The 13859-nt window shown below is 37.3% G+C and overlaps 2 protein-coding genes across 2 annotated transcripts; one reads left to right on the forward strand and one right to left on the reverse strand.

Annotated features, from left to right (window-relative positions):
* The first annotated feature begins 7504 nt into the window (after positions 1-7504).
* On the forward strand, positions 7505-8758 carry LOC127161228 (endonuclease domain-containing 1 protein-like). Its single transcript, XM_051103872.1, has 2 exons — positions 7505-7754; positions 7869-8758. The coding sequence occupies exons 1-2, from the start codon at positions 7629-7631 to the stop codon at positions 8382-8384; spliced, it is 642 nt and encodes a 213-aa protein (XP_050959829.1). The 5' UTR covers positions 7505-7628; the 3' UTR covers positions 8385-8758.
* Positions 8759-10657: 1899 nt separating this feature from the next.
* LOC127161229 (putative nuclease HARBI1) lies at positions 10658-11686 on the reverse strand. The gene has a single exon (XM_051103873.1). The coding sequence runs from the start codon at positions 11684-11686 to the stop codon at positions 10658-10660; it is 1029 nt and encodes a 342-aa protein (XP_050959830.1).
* Positions 11687-13859: the final 2173 nt, after the last annotated feature.

Below are 13859 nucleotides of genomic sequence, written 5' to 3' on the forward strand. Positions count from 1 at the left end.
GCAGGGCGCTGTATCTGTTTGACTGTGAACCTTTCTTGCAAGAAATAAACCTTAAAACGCAGCTGTAAAGTTTGTCTTTATTGATCGAGAGCCTCAAGCAAAGATTTTTGCCACAACACTAGAAACATGCTAGCAACTTGTTAATCAAGCTAGAAAAATGCTAGCAACTTGCTATTCATGCTCGAAACATGCTAGCAACTTTGTTAATCGTGCTAGCAACTTGCTAATCATGCTAGTGAAGGACTACAAATTTAAGAATCTGTTTCAAATATGCCTATCTAAGAGCAGGCAGCCCAGGCCCTGAGACAGTAACCTTTTGTCTTTATGCAGTTCCTGAGCATCTGGCAGGTTTTCCCATGTTAAGTGTGAATTCTAAGCTCAAGGTACAACTGTGCCTTTTGTTTAAGCACCTATGCATTTGAATGACACTTGTATGCTAAATAGATCAAGGCTGGGAAAAATCTTTAACTGAGCTGATTTCCTGTACCACTGCATGCTTTGTTCAGATTGCTTCCACCTCTATGTACTCCTCCCCCTTCAAACCTATATACTCTGCTGTGCTGAGATTTAGAAGACGACTTTTTGATGACTGCAGAGCTACGCAGCGAGTATCTGAATAAAGAGAACTTCAAGATATCCAAAAACGTCTCCTGGTCTCTAAGAAAAAAATTCACAACACTAGCAACTTGTTAATAATGCAAGAAACATGCTAGCAACTTGTTAATCAAACTATAAAAATGTTAGCAACTTGCTAATCATGTTGGAAATATGCTAGCAACTTTGATAATCATGTTAAACAACACACATCTATCTATCCAACAGACTGGATTCAAACTTTAAAACTTCAAACTTTTTCAGACTGAAGACCATCCTTTTTAACTTTTCAAACATTTTAAAACTTTCTGGTCTGTATTTCTCAAGCCAACTTAAAGTTTGTCTTGACGAATGCTAGAAACATGCTAGCAACATGCTAACAATTGCTAATCATGCTAGCCACCTGCTAATCATGCTAGAAACATGATAGCAACAGAGGTGGGTAATCCAAGTGCCATGAGTAAAAGTCCTTCCCAGTATTTTGTTACAATCACCTGGATTTGCTAATTAGCACAGTTTTTCAACCAGGAGGTCCGAGATTGGACCAAGTCATTCCTTTTGAGTCTCAAGCAAGTCTCAAGCCCCTAAAGAGTTAAAGTTAATGAGATAATTGAATGATGATTGAGCATTAGTGATGAACATCTGCTGTTATTACAGAGATTTTGTGGTTTTATTGGTTAAAATGATGTCACCATTGGGGAGATCAGTATTTGCTTTAGTTGGGTTCTTGACCATTGTCTCCTGGGTTAGATCTTGCTGTTACGATGCGCAAGGTGTTGTAAAGTAGAGAGCGATCAGAGCTGTACCTTTAGCAGCTAATAGCTGTTTTTATGTGGTGAGCTGGTCGTCATGAGCATGCCTGGACACGCCCAAAATAACTTTATTTTCTTCTTATTTATTTAGGTTTTGCGCTATCAAATCTGCAAAACTACAGCATGCAAGCATAGTGTTCTTCTAACAGTTGCAGTGAATTCAATTAAAACCTGTATAATGCATACAAACATTTTTAACATCTGTACAACTTTGACACACACAGACATCAAGAACCAGCATATGAATCACAACAATGGTGCCAATCAACAAAACACTTCATGCTGGGTAACAGCATAGTAAAAACTCCACTTGTCACCACTGTTGAGGAGCATATGATAAGTGTTCATGTCTTAAAGCCTGAGCTAATGCAATTTTTTTCTTCCAATATTTAATCATTACAGTGACATTTGTTTAATAGGATTTTTTTATTGCAGTTCTACAATAGATACTTGTCATTCAGCAAATCAAAGAGAGAGACCTCTTCATGATGCTCATCCAAATGAGTTCTATGGAGAGAGTGTGAGCTAATCTGCTGCTGCAAGCTTTTGATTCAGCAATGCACAAATGTTTGCCGTAAAACAGTATTGAAATTACTTTAAATTACTCCAAGAGTCAAGAGACAAACTAACGCAACCCTTGACCACAATTATGGTGGCACTGTGTTTTTTTTTCTTTTCTTTTCTTGACCAATAAAAAATCAACATCTAAACCTCTGTTAATTCTCAATAAGAGATTCTGCAGACATGAAATAAAGTCAGTTTGGTTAGTAATGAGTGAAGCTGGTGATGCTGTTTGTGGAGATGTTTAATCAGATTTTGAGAGATGAAATGTTTTGTTCAGTTGATTCAAGTCAGTTGTAGTTCTTGTGTTTCTCTTTTCTTCAATGATGCTGCTTGTTAACAGCAGGTGTTCATCACTAATGCACAATCATCATTCAATTATCTCATTAACTTTAACTCTTTAGGGGCTTGAGACTTGCTTGAGACTCGAAAGGAATGACTTGGTCCAATCTCTGACCTCCTGGCTGAAAAACTGTGCTAATTAGCAAATCCAGGTGATTGGAACAAAATACTGGGGAGGACTTTTACTCATGGCACATGGATTACCCACCTCTGGATAGCAACTTGTTAATCATGCTAGCAACATGCTAACAACTTGCCAATCATGCTAGCCACCTGCTAGCAACCTGTTAATCATGTTAGAAACATGCTAGCAACTTTACTAATCACGCTAGAAACTTTGCTAATTATGCTAGCAACTTGCTATTCATGCTAGAAACATGCTAACAATATGCTAACAACTTGCTAATCATGCTAGCCACCTGCTAGCAACCTACTAATCATGCTAGAAACATGCTAGCAACATGCTAATCATGTTAAAGACATGCTAGTAACTTGTTAATCATGCTAGAAACATGCTAGCATCTTTGCTAATCATGCTAGAAACATGTTAATCATGCTAACAACCTGTTAGCATCAGAACATCATACACTCTCAGAAAAAAAGGTACAGCACTGTCACTGGGGCAGTACCCTAAGGTACAAAAGTGAAAAGGTACCAATATGTACTTTCAAAGTACTAAAATGGACCTTTAAGGTACTAATATGTACCATTAGGGGTAGGTAAGCAGAGGTGGGTAGTCCAGGTGTCAGAAAGTAAAAGTCCTGCCATATGTTTGTTCCACCCATGAACTCAGTCAGCTGATTTCACCAGAGGTGGAACAAAGTCCTTCCTTTCAAGTCACAAGGGAGTCTAAAGTCAGATCCCAAGTCCTCAAAGTTAATAAGATAATTAAGTGACTAATTAAATGATGATTGTGCATTAGTGATAAACACCTGCTGTTATTGAGAATTACAGAGGATCAGATGTTGATGTTTTAGTGGTTAAAATGATGCTACCATCATGGAGATCAGTGTTTGCTTTAGTTGGACTCTAGACCCTTGACTAATTATGTTAGATCTCTCTATGCCACAACGTATGTAGTGTTGTAAAATAGTGAGATCAAGACTGTATGTGATCTGCTAGTTATCAGGCAGTGACCTGATTATATGGAAAGTAGCTTTATTTGTGTTCAAGTTTAGGTTTGAAAAACCAGTCCTGTGAAGCTTGGCATGGAATTATAGTTTAGTTGTGATAATTCAAAATTAATGAGAGTTCTTTTATACGTGGGGCATGTAAATATTTTAGCTTTTGTGCTGTTTAGACACACGCAGACATCAAGAACCAGCATATGAATCTCAACAATGGTGACAATCAACTAAAGTCTTCATGCTGCAATGCATGCTGGGTAACACCATAGTAAAAACTCCCATCATGCACTACAGCATGAAAAATTATTGTCACCACTGTTGAGGATCGTATGATAAGTGTTCAGGTCTAAAAGCCTGAGCTGCTGCAAATTTCCCCCCCAATATTTAAGTTTTACAGTGGCATTTCCTAATTCGGCTTTTTATCCAGTGGTTTGATAATTTGTGTCAATCTACAAACCAAAGATTAGCCATTACATGATGTTCACTCAAATGATTTAAAAGCAAAACATGTTATCTAACATGTTATCTCTGCTATCATAAGCTTTCGATTCAATAATGTACAAACACTTGCTGTGAAACAATATTGCAATTGCTTAGAAGCAATTTACTTTGAATTACTAAAAGGGTCAAGAGCCCAACTAAAGCAAACACTGATCTCCATGATGGTAGCATCATTTTAACCAATAAAACATCAACATCTGATCCTCTGTAATTCTCAGTAACAGCAGGTGTTCATCACTAATGCACAATCATCATTTAATTAGTCACTTAATTATCAGTTACCTTTAACTCTTTGAGGACTTGGGATTTGACTTGAGACTCGCTTGTGACTTGAACAGAAGGACTTGGTTCCACCTCTGGTGAAATCATTTCATCAGTTCATGGGTGGAACAAATATATGGCAGGACTTTTACTTTCTGACCCCTGGACTACCCACCTCTGCTCACCTACCTCTTAAAGGTCCATTTTAGTACTTTGAAAGTACATATTGGTACCTTTCCACTTTTGTACCTTAGGGTACTGCCCCAGTGACAGAGCCGTACCTTTTTTTCTAACAGTGTAGAGACATGGGACTTGGTTTCCGTTTCCGGTGTCGTGTTGCAGAGTGGTGTGCGTTTGTAGTTCCCTGGAGTTTAGTTTTTCTGAAGAAATCTCTATTTTACTATTACTTTTTGTTGTTTAAAGTGATAAAATATAGCTTTTTCCTACCAGATTTCTGATATTATCCATCAAACTAATCCGATCGTTTCGCTTTTATTCTATAACCGCGAGTGCAACGCTGTGCTGTGCGTTAGCATTCCGTTTGCCGGTTTAGCCTGCCATTTGCGTTCCCACTCACGTCTCTATTCACGTCTACTACTGCTTTTCTTTTTTTCCCCTCGTTCTCGTTGATCGCTCGTTTTTATTCTACAACCGCAAGTGCAGCATGCCTGCCGTGTGTTAGCCGGTTAGCTTGCCATTCATTTTTACTTTTTCTATCTTTTTCTCTACAACCGTTGTTGTTTTCTCCCCCTGCTTTTTCTTCACGAGTTCATCAGACAACAGTGGTGAGTTGAAATCATTCTACATCTACGGTGAGTAATGGCTTCTTCTCCTTTCATGGTAACCTGCATCACCTGTCATATGTATAGTTTATCAATCTCTGTCGGCAGTGAGGGATTCACATGTGATAAATGCAGGGAAATAGTTAGGCTGACAGAGAAGATTTCAGAACTAGAGACACGCATCCAAAATTTAATCGAGGATAGTAAGAATGTGAGGGCATTAGATACGGCTTTGGATGCGACTAGCTTAGGGAGTCCCGTACATTGTTCGGTTCCGGTAACTTCGCCTTTGCAGCAGGGCAACTGGGTGACTGTGAGACGGCATAGTCGCGGGTCAAAACACTGCTCTTCCGTTCCGATCAGAACATCAAACAGGATCTCCCCACTCAGTGACGCACCCACTGAGAAACCTGATCAAAGTGCTCTAGTTATTGGCGATTCTATTGTACGGAACGTGAAAATAGAGACACCAGCCACCATAGTCCAATGTTTACTGGGAGCCAGAGCGCCTGACATCTTGGCAAATTTAAAAGTGCTGGCTAATGCTAAACGTAAATTCAGTAAGATCATTATTCACGTCGGCACTAATGATGTTCGACTTCGCCAGTCGGAGATCACTAAAAATAATGTTAAAGAGGTGTGTGAACTTGCAAGTACGATGTCAGACACTGTAATTTGCTCTGGCCCCCTCCCTGCGTATCGTGGTGACGAGATACATAGCAGACTGTCGTCACTAAATGGCTGGATGTGCCCGCAGAATAACATAGGTTTCATAGACAATTGGACATTTTTTGGGGGCAGACCTGACCTGTTGAAAAGAGATGGTCTTCATCCCTCCAGGGGTGGTGCCGCTCTTCTCTCTAGTAATATGGCATATAGTCTTAGAGTTTGCACTTGACTAACTGGGGCCCAGGTCAGGAAGCAGACAGACTGGCTAATCCGACCGTCTGCTAGCCGCCTCACGTCACCAAAATCAGTTAATTCTCAGCACATAGAGACCCTTACACCTAGATATCATGCTATAGAGACTGTGTCTGTTCCCCGAGCTAGACAATACAAAAGACGTGCAAACCAATTTAAGAGTAACAATCTAATCAACGTTCAACAAATTAAAAATGTACATAATACAGAGAAACAAATGATAAAACTTGGCCTTTTGAATATCAGGTCCCTCTCCACAAAACCACTTTTTGTAAATGATATGATCATTGATCATAACCTAGATGTGCTATGTTTGACAGAAACCTGGCTAAAACCAGATGATTACATTATCTTAACCCTTTAACTGTCACTCCCATTTTTGAACACAGGCATAAAAATGCACTACGCAGACTTAAATTTGTATAATTCATGAATGAAAATATTTTGTAATATGATTTTGATGTACATTTTCTGTGGTAATGCAATGACTGATTTGTTTGCTTGCCTACGCTTGCCCGCCGCATTCTTTCGCTTCACCGCTTAGTGTCAGTGGCAGCAGTCCAGGTGGTTCCAGGAGTTATTCCTGCTATTTCTCCTTGTTGAGAGTTTGGTGCCATTATAGATTACACCTGATTATGCATTTCTTACTCTTTTCTCTGATGAAATGAATAAAACAGGAGTGTGTCCATCCTACACATGCAGAATCCATCTCGGCAGTCATCTTAACCATCGAATTCCAGCAACAGGAAATAGACAAACTATTTTACATGCTGATTTTTTTTCTCTAGTGCTGTTTTGCGGTGTTGGTAAATTCACTGCTTAATTTTGAGCTAAATTATGTGGTTGTATATGTTGTTGTAACTTGCGTTACTCAGATTGTAACGAGCAATAATATTTTATTAGTAATGCATTATATTACTGTGTTACAGCAAAATTAATATACTACTGTAATATTATTACTTTTGTAATGTGTTACTCTCAACACTGTTCATGAGTTTATTATATGATGCAATGGAACGGAGTTACAACTAAATATCACTAAAACACAAGAGATGGTAATTGACTTCAGGAAAAATGCTCCTAGGTTGCTACCAGTGTACAGTCATGACAAGACAGTCGATAGAGTAGAGGAATACAAATATTTTGGAAATGTTCTGGATACCAGCCAGCAAACATGGGGTCTATCATTATGAAGGCTTATCAAAGAATCTATGTTTTATGGAAAATCAACTCATTTTTATTGAGAGCATTTTGAGCTTTTCATTTCTCATGCTTCCTGCGGGACTTACAACTACAAACTGAGTCTATAAAACAAGATCAGCAAGAAAGTCTGCTACGACATTCCTGAAGGACTTTAACCTGCGGGTGGGTGACTACTTCACGGTTTAGTCTAGATTTGATTATCCTGTAGGTGTGAGATAAAAAGACACACCTCATAACATAATGGAAATGTGTATTTTATGTACCTTTGCAAACGTGTGAATCTATCCCCTCCCCTTGTGTCCTAAACCCTATAAAAGACAGAGTACTTCGATATTCTCTGCTCACTCGTTGCTTGAGTTTCATCGTGATACTTTTCATTTTTCTTCTGTTACCTTACCTCTCTCTGAGTGAGGTTGGGCGGGATTTTAATAAGTGCAATCAGTTCTTTTTGAGTAACAGCCCTCCTCAGTTTACACCAGCACTGAGCTCATCAGCACACATCTGTCAGTGTGTTTTGGACAACAATGGTAAAAAAAATTTGTCTTTATGCAACTTTATACAACACAGCATGGAGGATCCCCATCTACTCTGCGTATGTGTTTAAGAGCCCTAACATTGGCAGGGGTGACGCCTGGTTCATTGAACCTCAGGTAACTGTTCAACTGTATTTTATAGCATATGTATTTGAAATGTCAATAATCAATTGTAATTATGACTAAAACAGTCTGAGGTACTTTGTTGCATTTTTCTTGCATGTCCTATAGCTGGATAGTATAAATGAGCCATGCATGAGAGCTGAAGGACCCAATAATGGTAATAACCAGGCTGTGAATAGTGACTGTGTAGGATCTAATTATGACAAAGGTCACCTCTACCCGGTGCAGCACACAAACAATCATCTGTCCATGCTGGCCACCTCCACCCTGACCAATGCCGCTCCACAGAATCTAAACTTCAATCGGGGTCAATGGAGTACACACGAGAAGGCTGTTATTCTTGATCTGCAGTCCTGTGATGAAGCTTATGTGGTGACTGGTGTAGTTCCTGATATCAACTTAAGAATTCCAACAAATAATCCTAGAGTTACTGTCTCAAAGTATTACTGGAGAGCCACCTGTTGTAAAAAGGGACAAACATTTAGAGGGAAGGGTTATTTCGGTCCTGATAACAATGGCAAAGTGCAGTCATTACCAATTACAGGACCTACAGGCCTACAGCAAAAGCTGATCAACGATTACCAAGTGACAGGTATTATCATTTTCCCAGGTGGTTGTAACTAGTTTAGCTTTTAATAATGGACCAGTTATAATATTATGATATTATCAGCTACATTAATATTTTGGTTTAAATGAACTGTGCAGAACTGAGAAAGTAATCTATTCTGTGATCCTAAATCCTTATTGTGCACGATAGTCATCTTCAGAAAGCATTGTAATGATTTGTACATTTATTCTTACAATCAATAAATGTAGTATCCCAGTATTTTAAATCCATTCACTGGTCATTCTTTGTTTCTTTCTTTCTTTCTTTCATTGTTGTTATCATTATTATTGTTGGCTATTATTATTATTGGTTATATTTTTATAATGTATTTGCTTTATTTTCCCCTTCATTTCGTTTAACCTCCTAATTAACAATCTCTATGTTAGGCTAATTAAAGCAGGTTGTATGTTTTAATGACCAATCATGCCAATAAAGTTTTGTCTTTATGACTGTATATCTGTAGGCTTAACTATGACACTGTAAGTTTTTCAGAATCAGAAAGAGCTTCATCACCAAGTATGTTTGCGCATACAAGGAATTTGTTTTAGTGTCACAGGCTTCCAGTGCACAGAGACAACAACAACACACAGACAATAAAAATAAGATGAGAATAAAAAAATACACATATGTATATATAAATTGACAAAAAAATGAAAAATAATTAGGAAATAAACAAGTGGTATGTATAGTTGTGACACAGATGATAGAATGGAAGAGAGTAGAAGGAGATGTTCACAGCAAAATTCCACAGTGTTAATTTAACACTGTGAGTGTGGACACATATAAACACTGAAGCACTGTTGAAGTTAACGGGATAATTAGGTGATTAACGAAGTGATGATTGATCATTATTGAAGACACCTGATGTTAATAAGCAGAATCACCAAAGGAGAAAACCAAAATTTTTAAGCAACCATTATAGTGGTCAGTGTTTGCATTAGTTGGGCTCTTGACCCTTAAATCATCAATATTAGGTCTTGTTTGGCTGCAATTACTGAGTTATAACAGCCAGACAAGCAAAGAGCAAAAGTCAATAAGATGGCATTGACTGTGCTTGACTTAATCATCATATAGTGACTTGAGTATTTGACATAGAATTTCCTTACAGATTACAAAAAAAACTGTGAACAAAAGATCAATCAGTTTTACCATAATCAGACAGATGATGAAAAAAAGTTTATCTTTATTTAGACACACAGACATGAAGAATCAGTGTGAGAGTCACAACAACGGTGACCATCAAAAAGCGTGTTGTAGCCAATCAGAACTCATCCATGACCATGACTATGAGAGTTCATAGTTGATCTGTTTATCTGAATATGCCGTTTGTCACCATTGTTGAGATTCATGGGCTGGTTCTTGATGTCTGTGTGTGCCTAGGTGAAATATACTTTTTTTTTTTTTAAAACAGGTTGTAAAATCCAAAATGTATAGGATGTGCTGGATCTTCAAGGCTATTACAATAAGCAAAAAAAAAAAAAAAAATACAGCAGCCAAACAAAATCTAGTATTAAAGATTTAAGGGTCAAGAGCCCAACTAATGCAAACACTGACCACTATAATGGTTGCTTAAAAAATTTGGTTTTCTCCTTTGGTGAATCTGCTTATTAACATCAGGTGTCTTCAATAATGATCAATCATCACTTCGTTAATCACCTAATTATCTCATTACCTTCAACACTGCTTCAGTGTTTATATGTGTCCACACTCAGAGTGTTCAATTAACACTGGGGATTTTGCTGTGTAATGTTAACAAGCAGGAGTCAAATGTGTGGAGTCAAATATACTCCCAGGGCCCAGTTTTTCAAAAGTAATCCAGTGGGATTCTGAATTAAGATCAGACCACGTAATCCAATCTTACATTTGATTTGGATCAAACCTGACCTTTGGGTTATTCAAAACTTTGAACTCAGATTGGGATTTATTTGATCCAAAAAAACAGGATTATCCTGATCCCATCAGAAGGGTGAATTCAGTGGCGATTTTTTTTTACCCAAATAAACCAAAAAAACAAAAACAAAAAAAAAAAACAATTGTATATGTATATGTATATATATATATTTAAGTGAATGATCACAAACTTAATGGTTACTGATGATATATAAATTCCTTCATATTTGAAGCCTATATGAAGCATGTCACATATAATGATACTGAGATATGGTAAACAACAACAACAAAATAATATCAAAGCTATCAGATGTCAAATAAATGTCACTGTTGCTCATAGCTCTATAATTCTACAGTATATTAATGACAATGACCACAACAGATATACTCATTTAGTCATTTAATAGCAAAAGTAATTTCTCACAATTGCATCTCTAATTGCATGTCCAGTGTGTCCTTCATTATGTAAGAACATTGGTGGCTGTTCTGGTTCTACATCAGGCTCAAGTTCATCAAAATTGTCATCAAGAGGGACATGACGCCTGGTTGAAATGTTATGCAAAACAATGCATGCAAGGATTATGTTGCATACCACCTTGGGTTGCACTCGCAAGTAGTTAAGACATGCCAACCTTCTCTTCAGGACTCCATTTAAGCGTTCAATGGCACATCTTGTTTTGCAATGTGAAGAGTTGAAGCGAGACTCCTCAGGTGTGTTTGCAACTGGAAAAGGGGTCATTAGCCATGGTAGGAGGGGATACACACTGTCTCCCAATATTATGTCATTTGGTCGGTGGGATTGTAGTGCTCTGTATAGTGCACTTTCTCTTAGAATACGTGCATCATGAATAGACCCTGGCCATTTCACAACACAGTTTGTTATTATGAGGTTGGCGTTGCCCACAAGTTGGATGTTGATGCTGTGCCTCCCCTTTCGATTGACATACTCCCATTCCATTTCATAAGGTGCTTGGATATGCACATGAGTACAGTCAATAGCACCAATAGTGCTAGGCATGTTCCCCATTTGAAAAAACTTGTGCTTAGTCTGAGCTGTCTGGTCATCCTTGGGAAAGTAAAATAATTGATTGATCAGACTGCCCAGTGCTACTGACATAGCCTTCACCACATTACTCACGGTTGTTTTTCTTACTCCCATGTTGTCACCAATTACTTGGTAGAAAGTCCCACATGCGTAAAAGCGCAGAGTGATTAAGCACTGTTCCTCCACGGATAAAGCATGACTCCTTTGGGTTTGGTGTTGGAGTGTTGGCCTGATAAGATCTGCAATGTACTTGATGTCATCTCTCCCAAAACGAAAACGTGCATACAGTTCTTCTGATGTGTATTGCTCGAGTGGTTTTGCATGCTCAGCATCCACCCTTTGACAGTTCCTTCTCCTACGGTAACGATGAACAATACCCGCCATGTGGATGCATCTGTAGGCAAGAGAAATGAGTGCAAAGACATGATGTCTTTAAATGGTGTCACCCATTAACAAGCAATGAGCTGATTAGTGTAAGCCTAATTGAGCACAAGCCAAAGCAATCATGCTCAAGGCTTTTAAGATCAGTGTTGCTACACCAAAGAATTGGAACCATGGACTCAAAAGGGCCTAATTTCACTGTGGCAGAAACCTGTGCACTGCTGGAGGGTGTTCGAGCCAATTTTGCCTCAATAGTAGGAGGTTTCAGTTCTGCAAAGGGTGGAGAAGTGACTAAAACAGTAAAACACAATATTTGGGAGGACATAACTATTCATGTCAATTCCATGGGGTCTGGCCAAAGGAGGACCATAAAACAAGTTATGTTGCGATGGAAGAACCTTAGGGCCAAGGCGACAAAAGACCTTACTGAAGCCAAGAACCCCCAAACAGGTAACAAGCCATATAAAAGGGGTGATTTCACTGATAAGGTACTTGATATCATCGGAGGAGAAAAATTAGAGGCTCTGCATGGCATTGAAGGCATAGAAGCAAATGGAGAGGCCACAATTACAGAGACTAGGACTTCAGAAGAATGCGAGCAAAATTCTCCTGCAGAGGAAATGTTTGTCCTAGACTTAACTACAGTGACTGAGGAGGAAGATAGATCCCCAGTGGATGTAGTGAAGACAGTCCAAGATGTTCCTAGAAAACGCAAACGTACCTCAGCTACAAACAAGGATGTTGACAGCTATGAGTTACTTCTTAAGCAGGAAACCAAGAGAGCAGAAGTAGAAATTGAACTGGGTAAAGAACAAATCTTGCATGCCCAACTGCAGCAGAAAAAAGTGCAGATGGAGATACATCTCCTAAAGGCAAAGATGGAAAGTGCTGGTGTCTGTCCTGTAAATGATTTTTGACTTTTTGACAGTATTGTTTTTGTTTTGTTATTTAACATTAGAACAAACTAAAAAAATGTACATTAACTTTTTTTTTTTTTTGCAGTGTTTCTGTTTCTTACAATTAAAACAAACAATGGCTATTTGTGGCCACTGGTATTTTGCCTACCTGTTGTTTTTTGCTAAGCCGGCTACACTGTTGGTTCCATTAAAGGCTATGGTAAACAGGATTTGGTAATCCTGAAATTTGATATTTGGATCACAGTGATCCAACTCAATATTCCTTTAAAAAACTGTCATAAAAGTAAGATAGATCAGTTAATCCTGGATAGCAAAACATGGGATTTCCAAATCCGGACCAATTTGATCCAGATTAAATTTTTTGAAAAACTGGGCCCAGGAGATTTAATTTAAGTCTGGGCTTTTTGCTGTGTATGTGTGTACAAAAACACACTACGTTGTACAGAAGCATATACCCTAAAATAAAAATAGAATAGTAAATATATTTAGAAAAATAGAAATAGTAAATATATTTCGCATCAACCATCGTATACTAAAATATATTTCTAAATGTATTTCTGTGGAAAGAAAATTCATTTTTTGGACTGAAATATACAGAGGTCAAAATATATTTTTTAATTACTTTTTAAAAATGTATTTATATGTGTCCAAAAAAATGTTTGTAGAAATATAATTAATGTAAATATATTTTAGCAAATATATTTTTGGCCATTTTTTGTATATTTTTAACATATATTTTAAATGTAGAAATATTTTTTGTAAAAAATTTAAAAACATACATCAGTAGAAAATATATTTCTGTAAATATATTTTGAAACATATTTTAGCAACTATATTTCTTGTATATTTTTTGTATATATACTATTTTGAATATATATATTACAATTCAATAAAATATATTTTGAATGTATAAATATATTTTCAAAATGAACAGTAATTTTCCCAGTCATTTAAAATTTTATGAAAAACGCTGTAAATGATTAAAATCTGTAACAATTTAGCTGTTATTTTAAGTATTATATCGTTATAATTCTCATTTTTATACAGATAAATACAGTATTATTCATAGAGTATTTCTCTTTTCTTAAATTTAATAGAAATGTATGTAAAATTTCCACCAGAAATCCAGATTTCCATATGAAATCACCACCAGATGGTGCAAATGGTACCATTTCTCACACTTCACACTATTAAAACAACATCAACAACACGATGAAGATCACATGACAGGAACAATTGTCTAACATAACTGTAAAATT

Source organism: Labeo rohita, unplaced genomic scaffold (assembly GCF_022985175.1).
Source record: "Labeo rohita strain BAU-BD-2019 unplaced genomic scaffold, IGBB_LRoh.1.0 scaffold_595, whole genome shotgun sequence".
Lineage (NCBI taxonomy): Eukaryota > Metazoa > Chordata > Actinopteri > Cypriniformes > Cyprinidae > Labeo > Labeo rohita.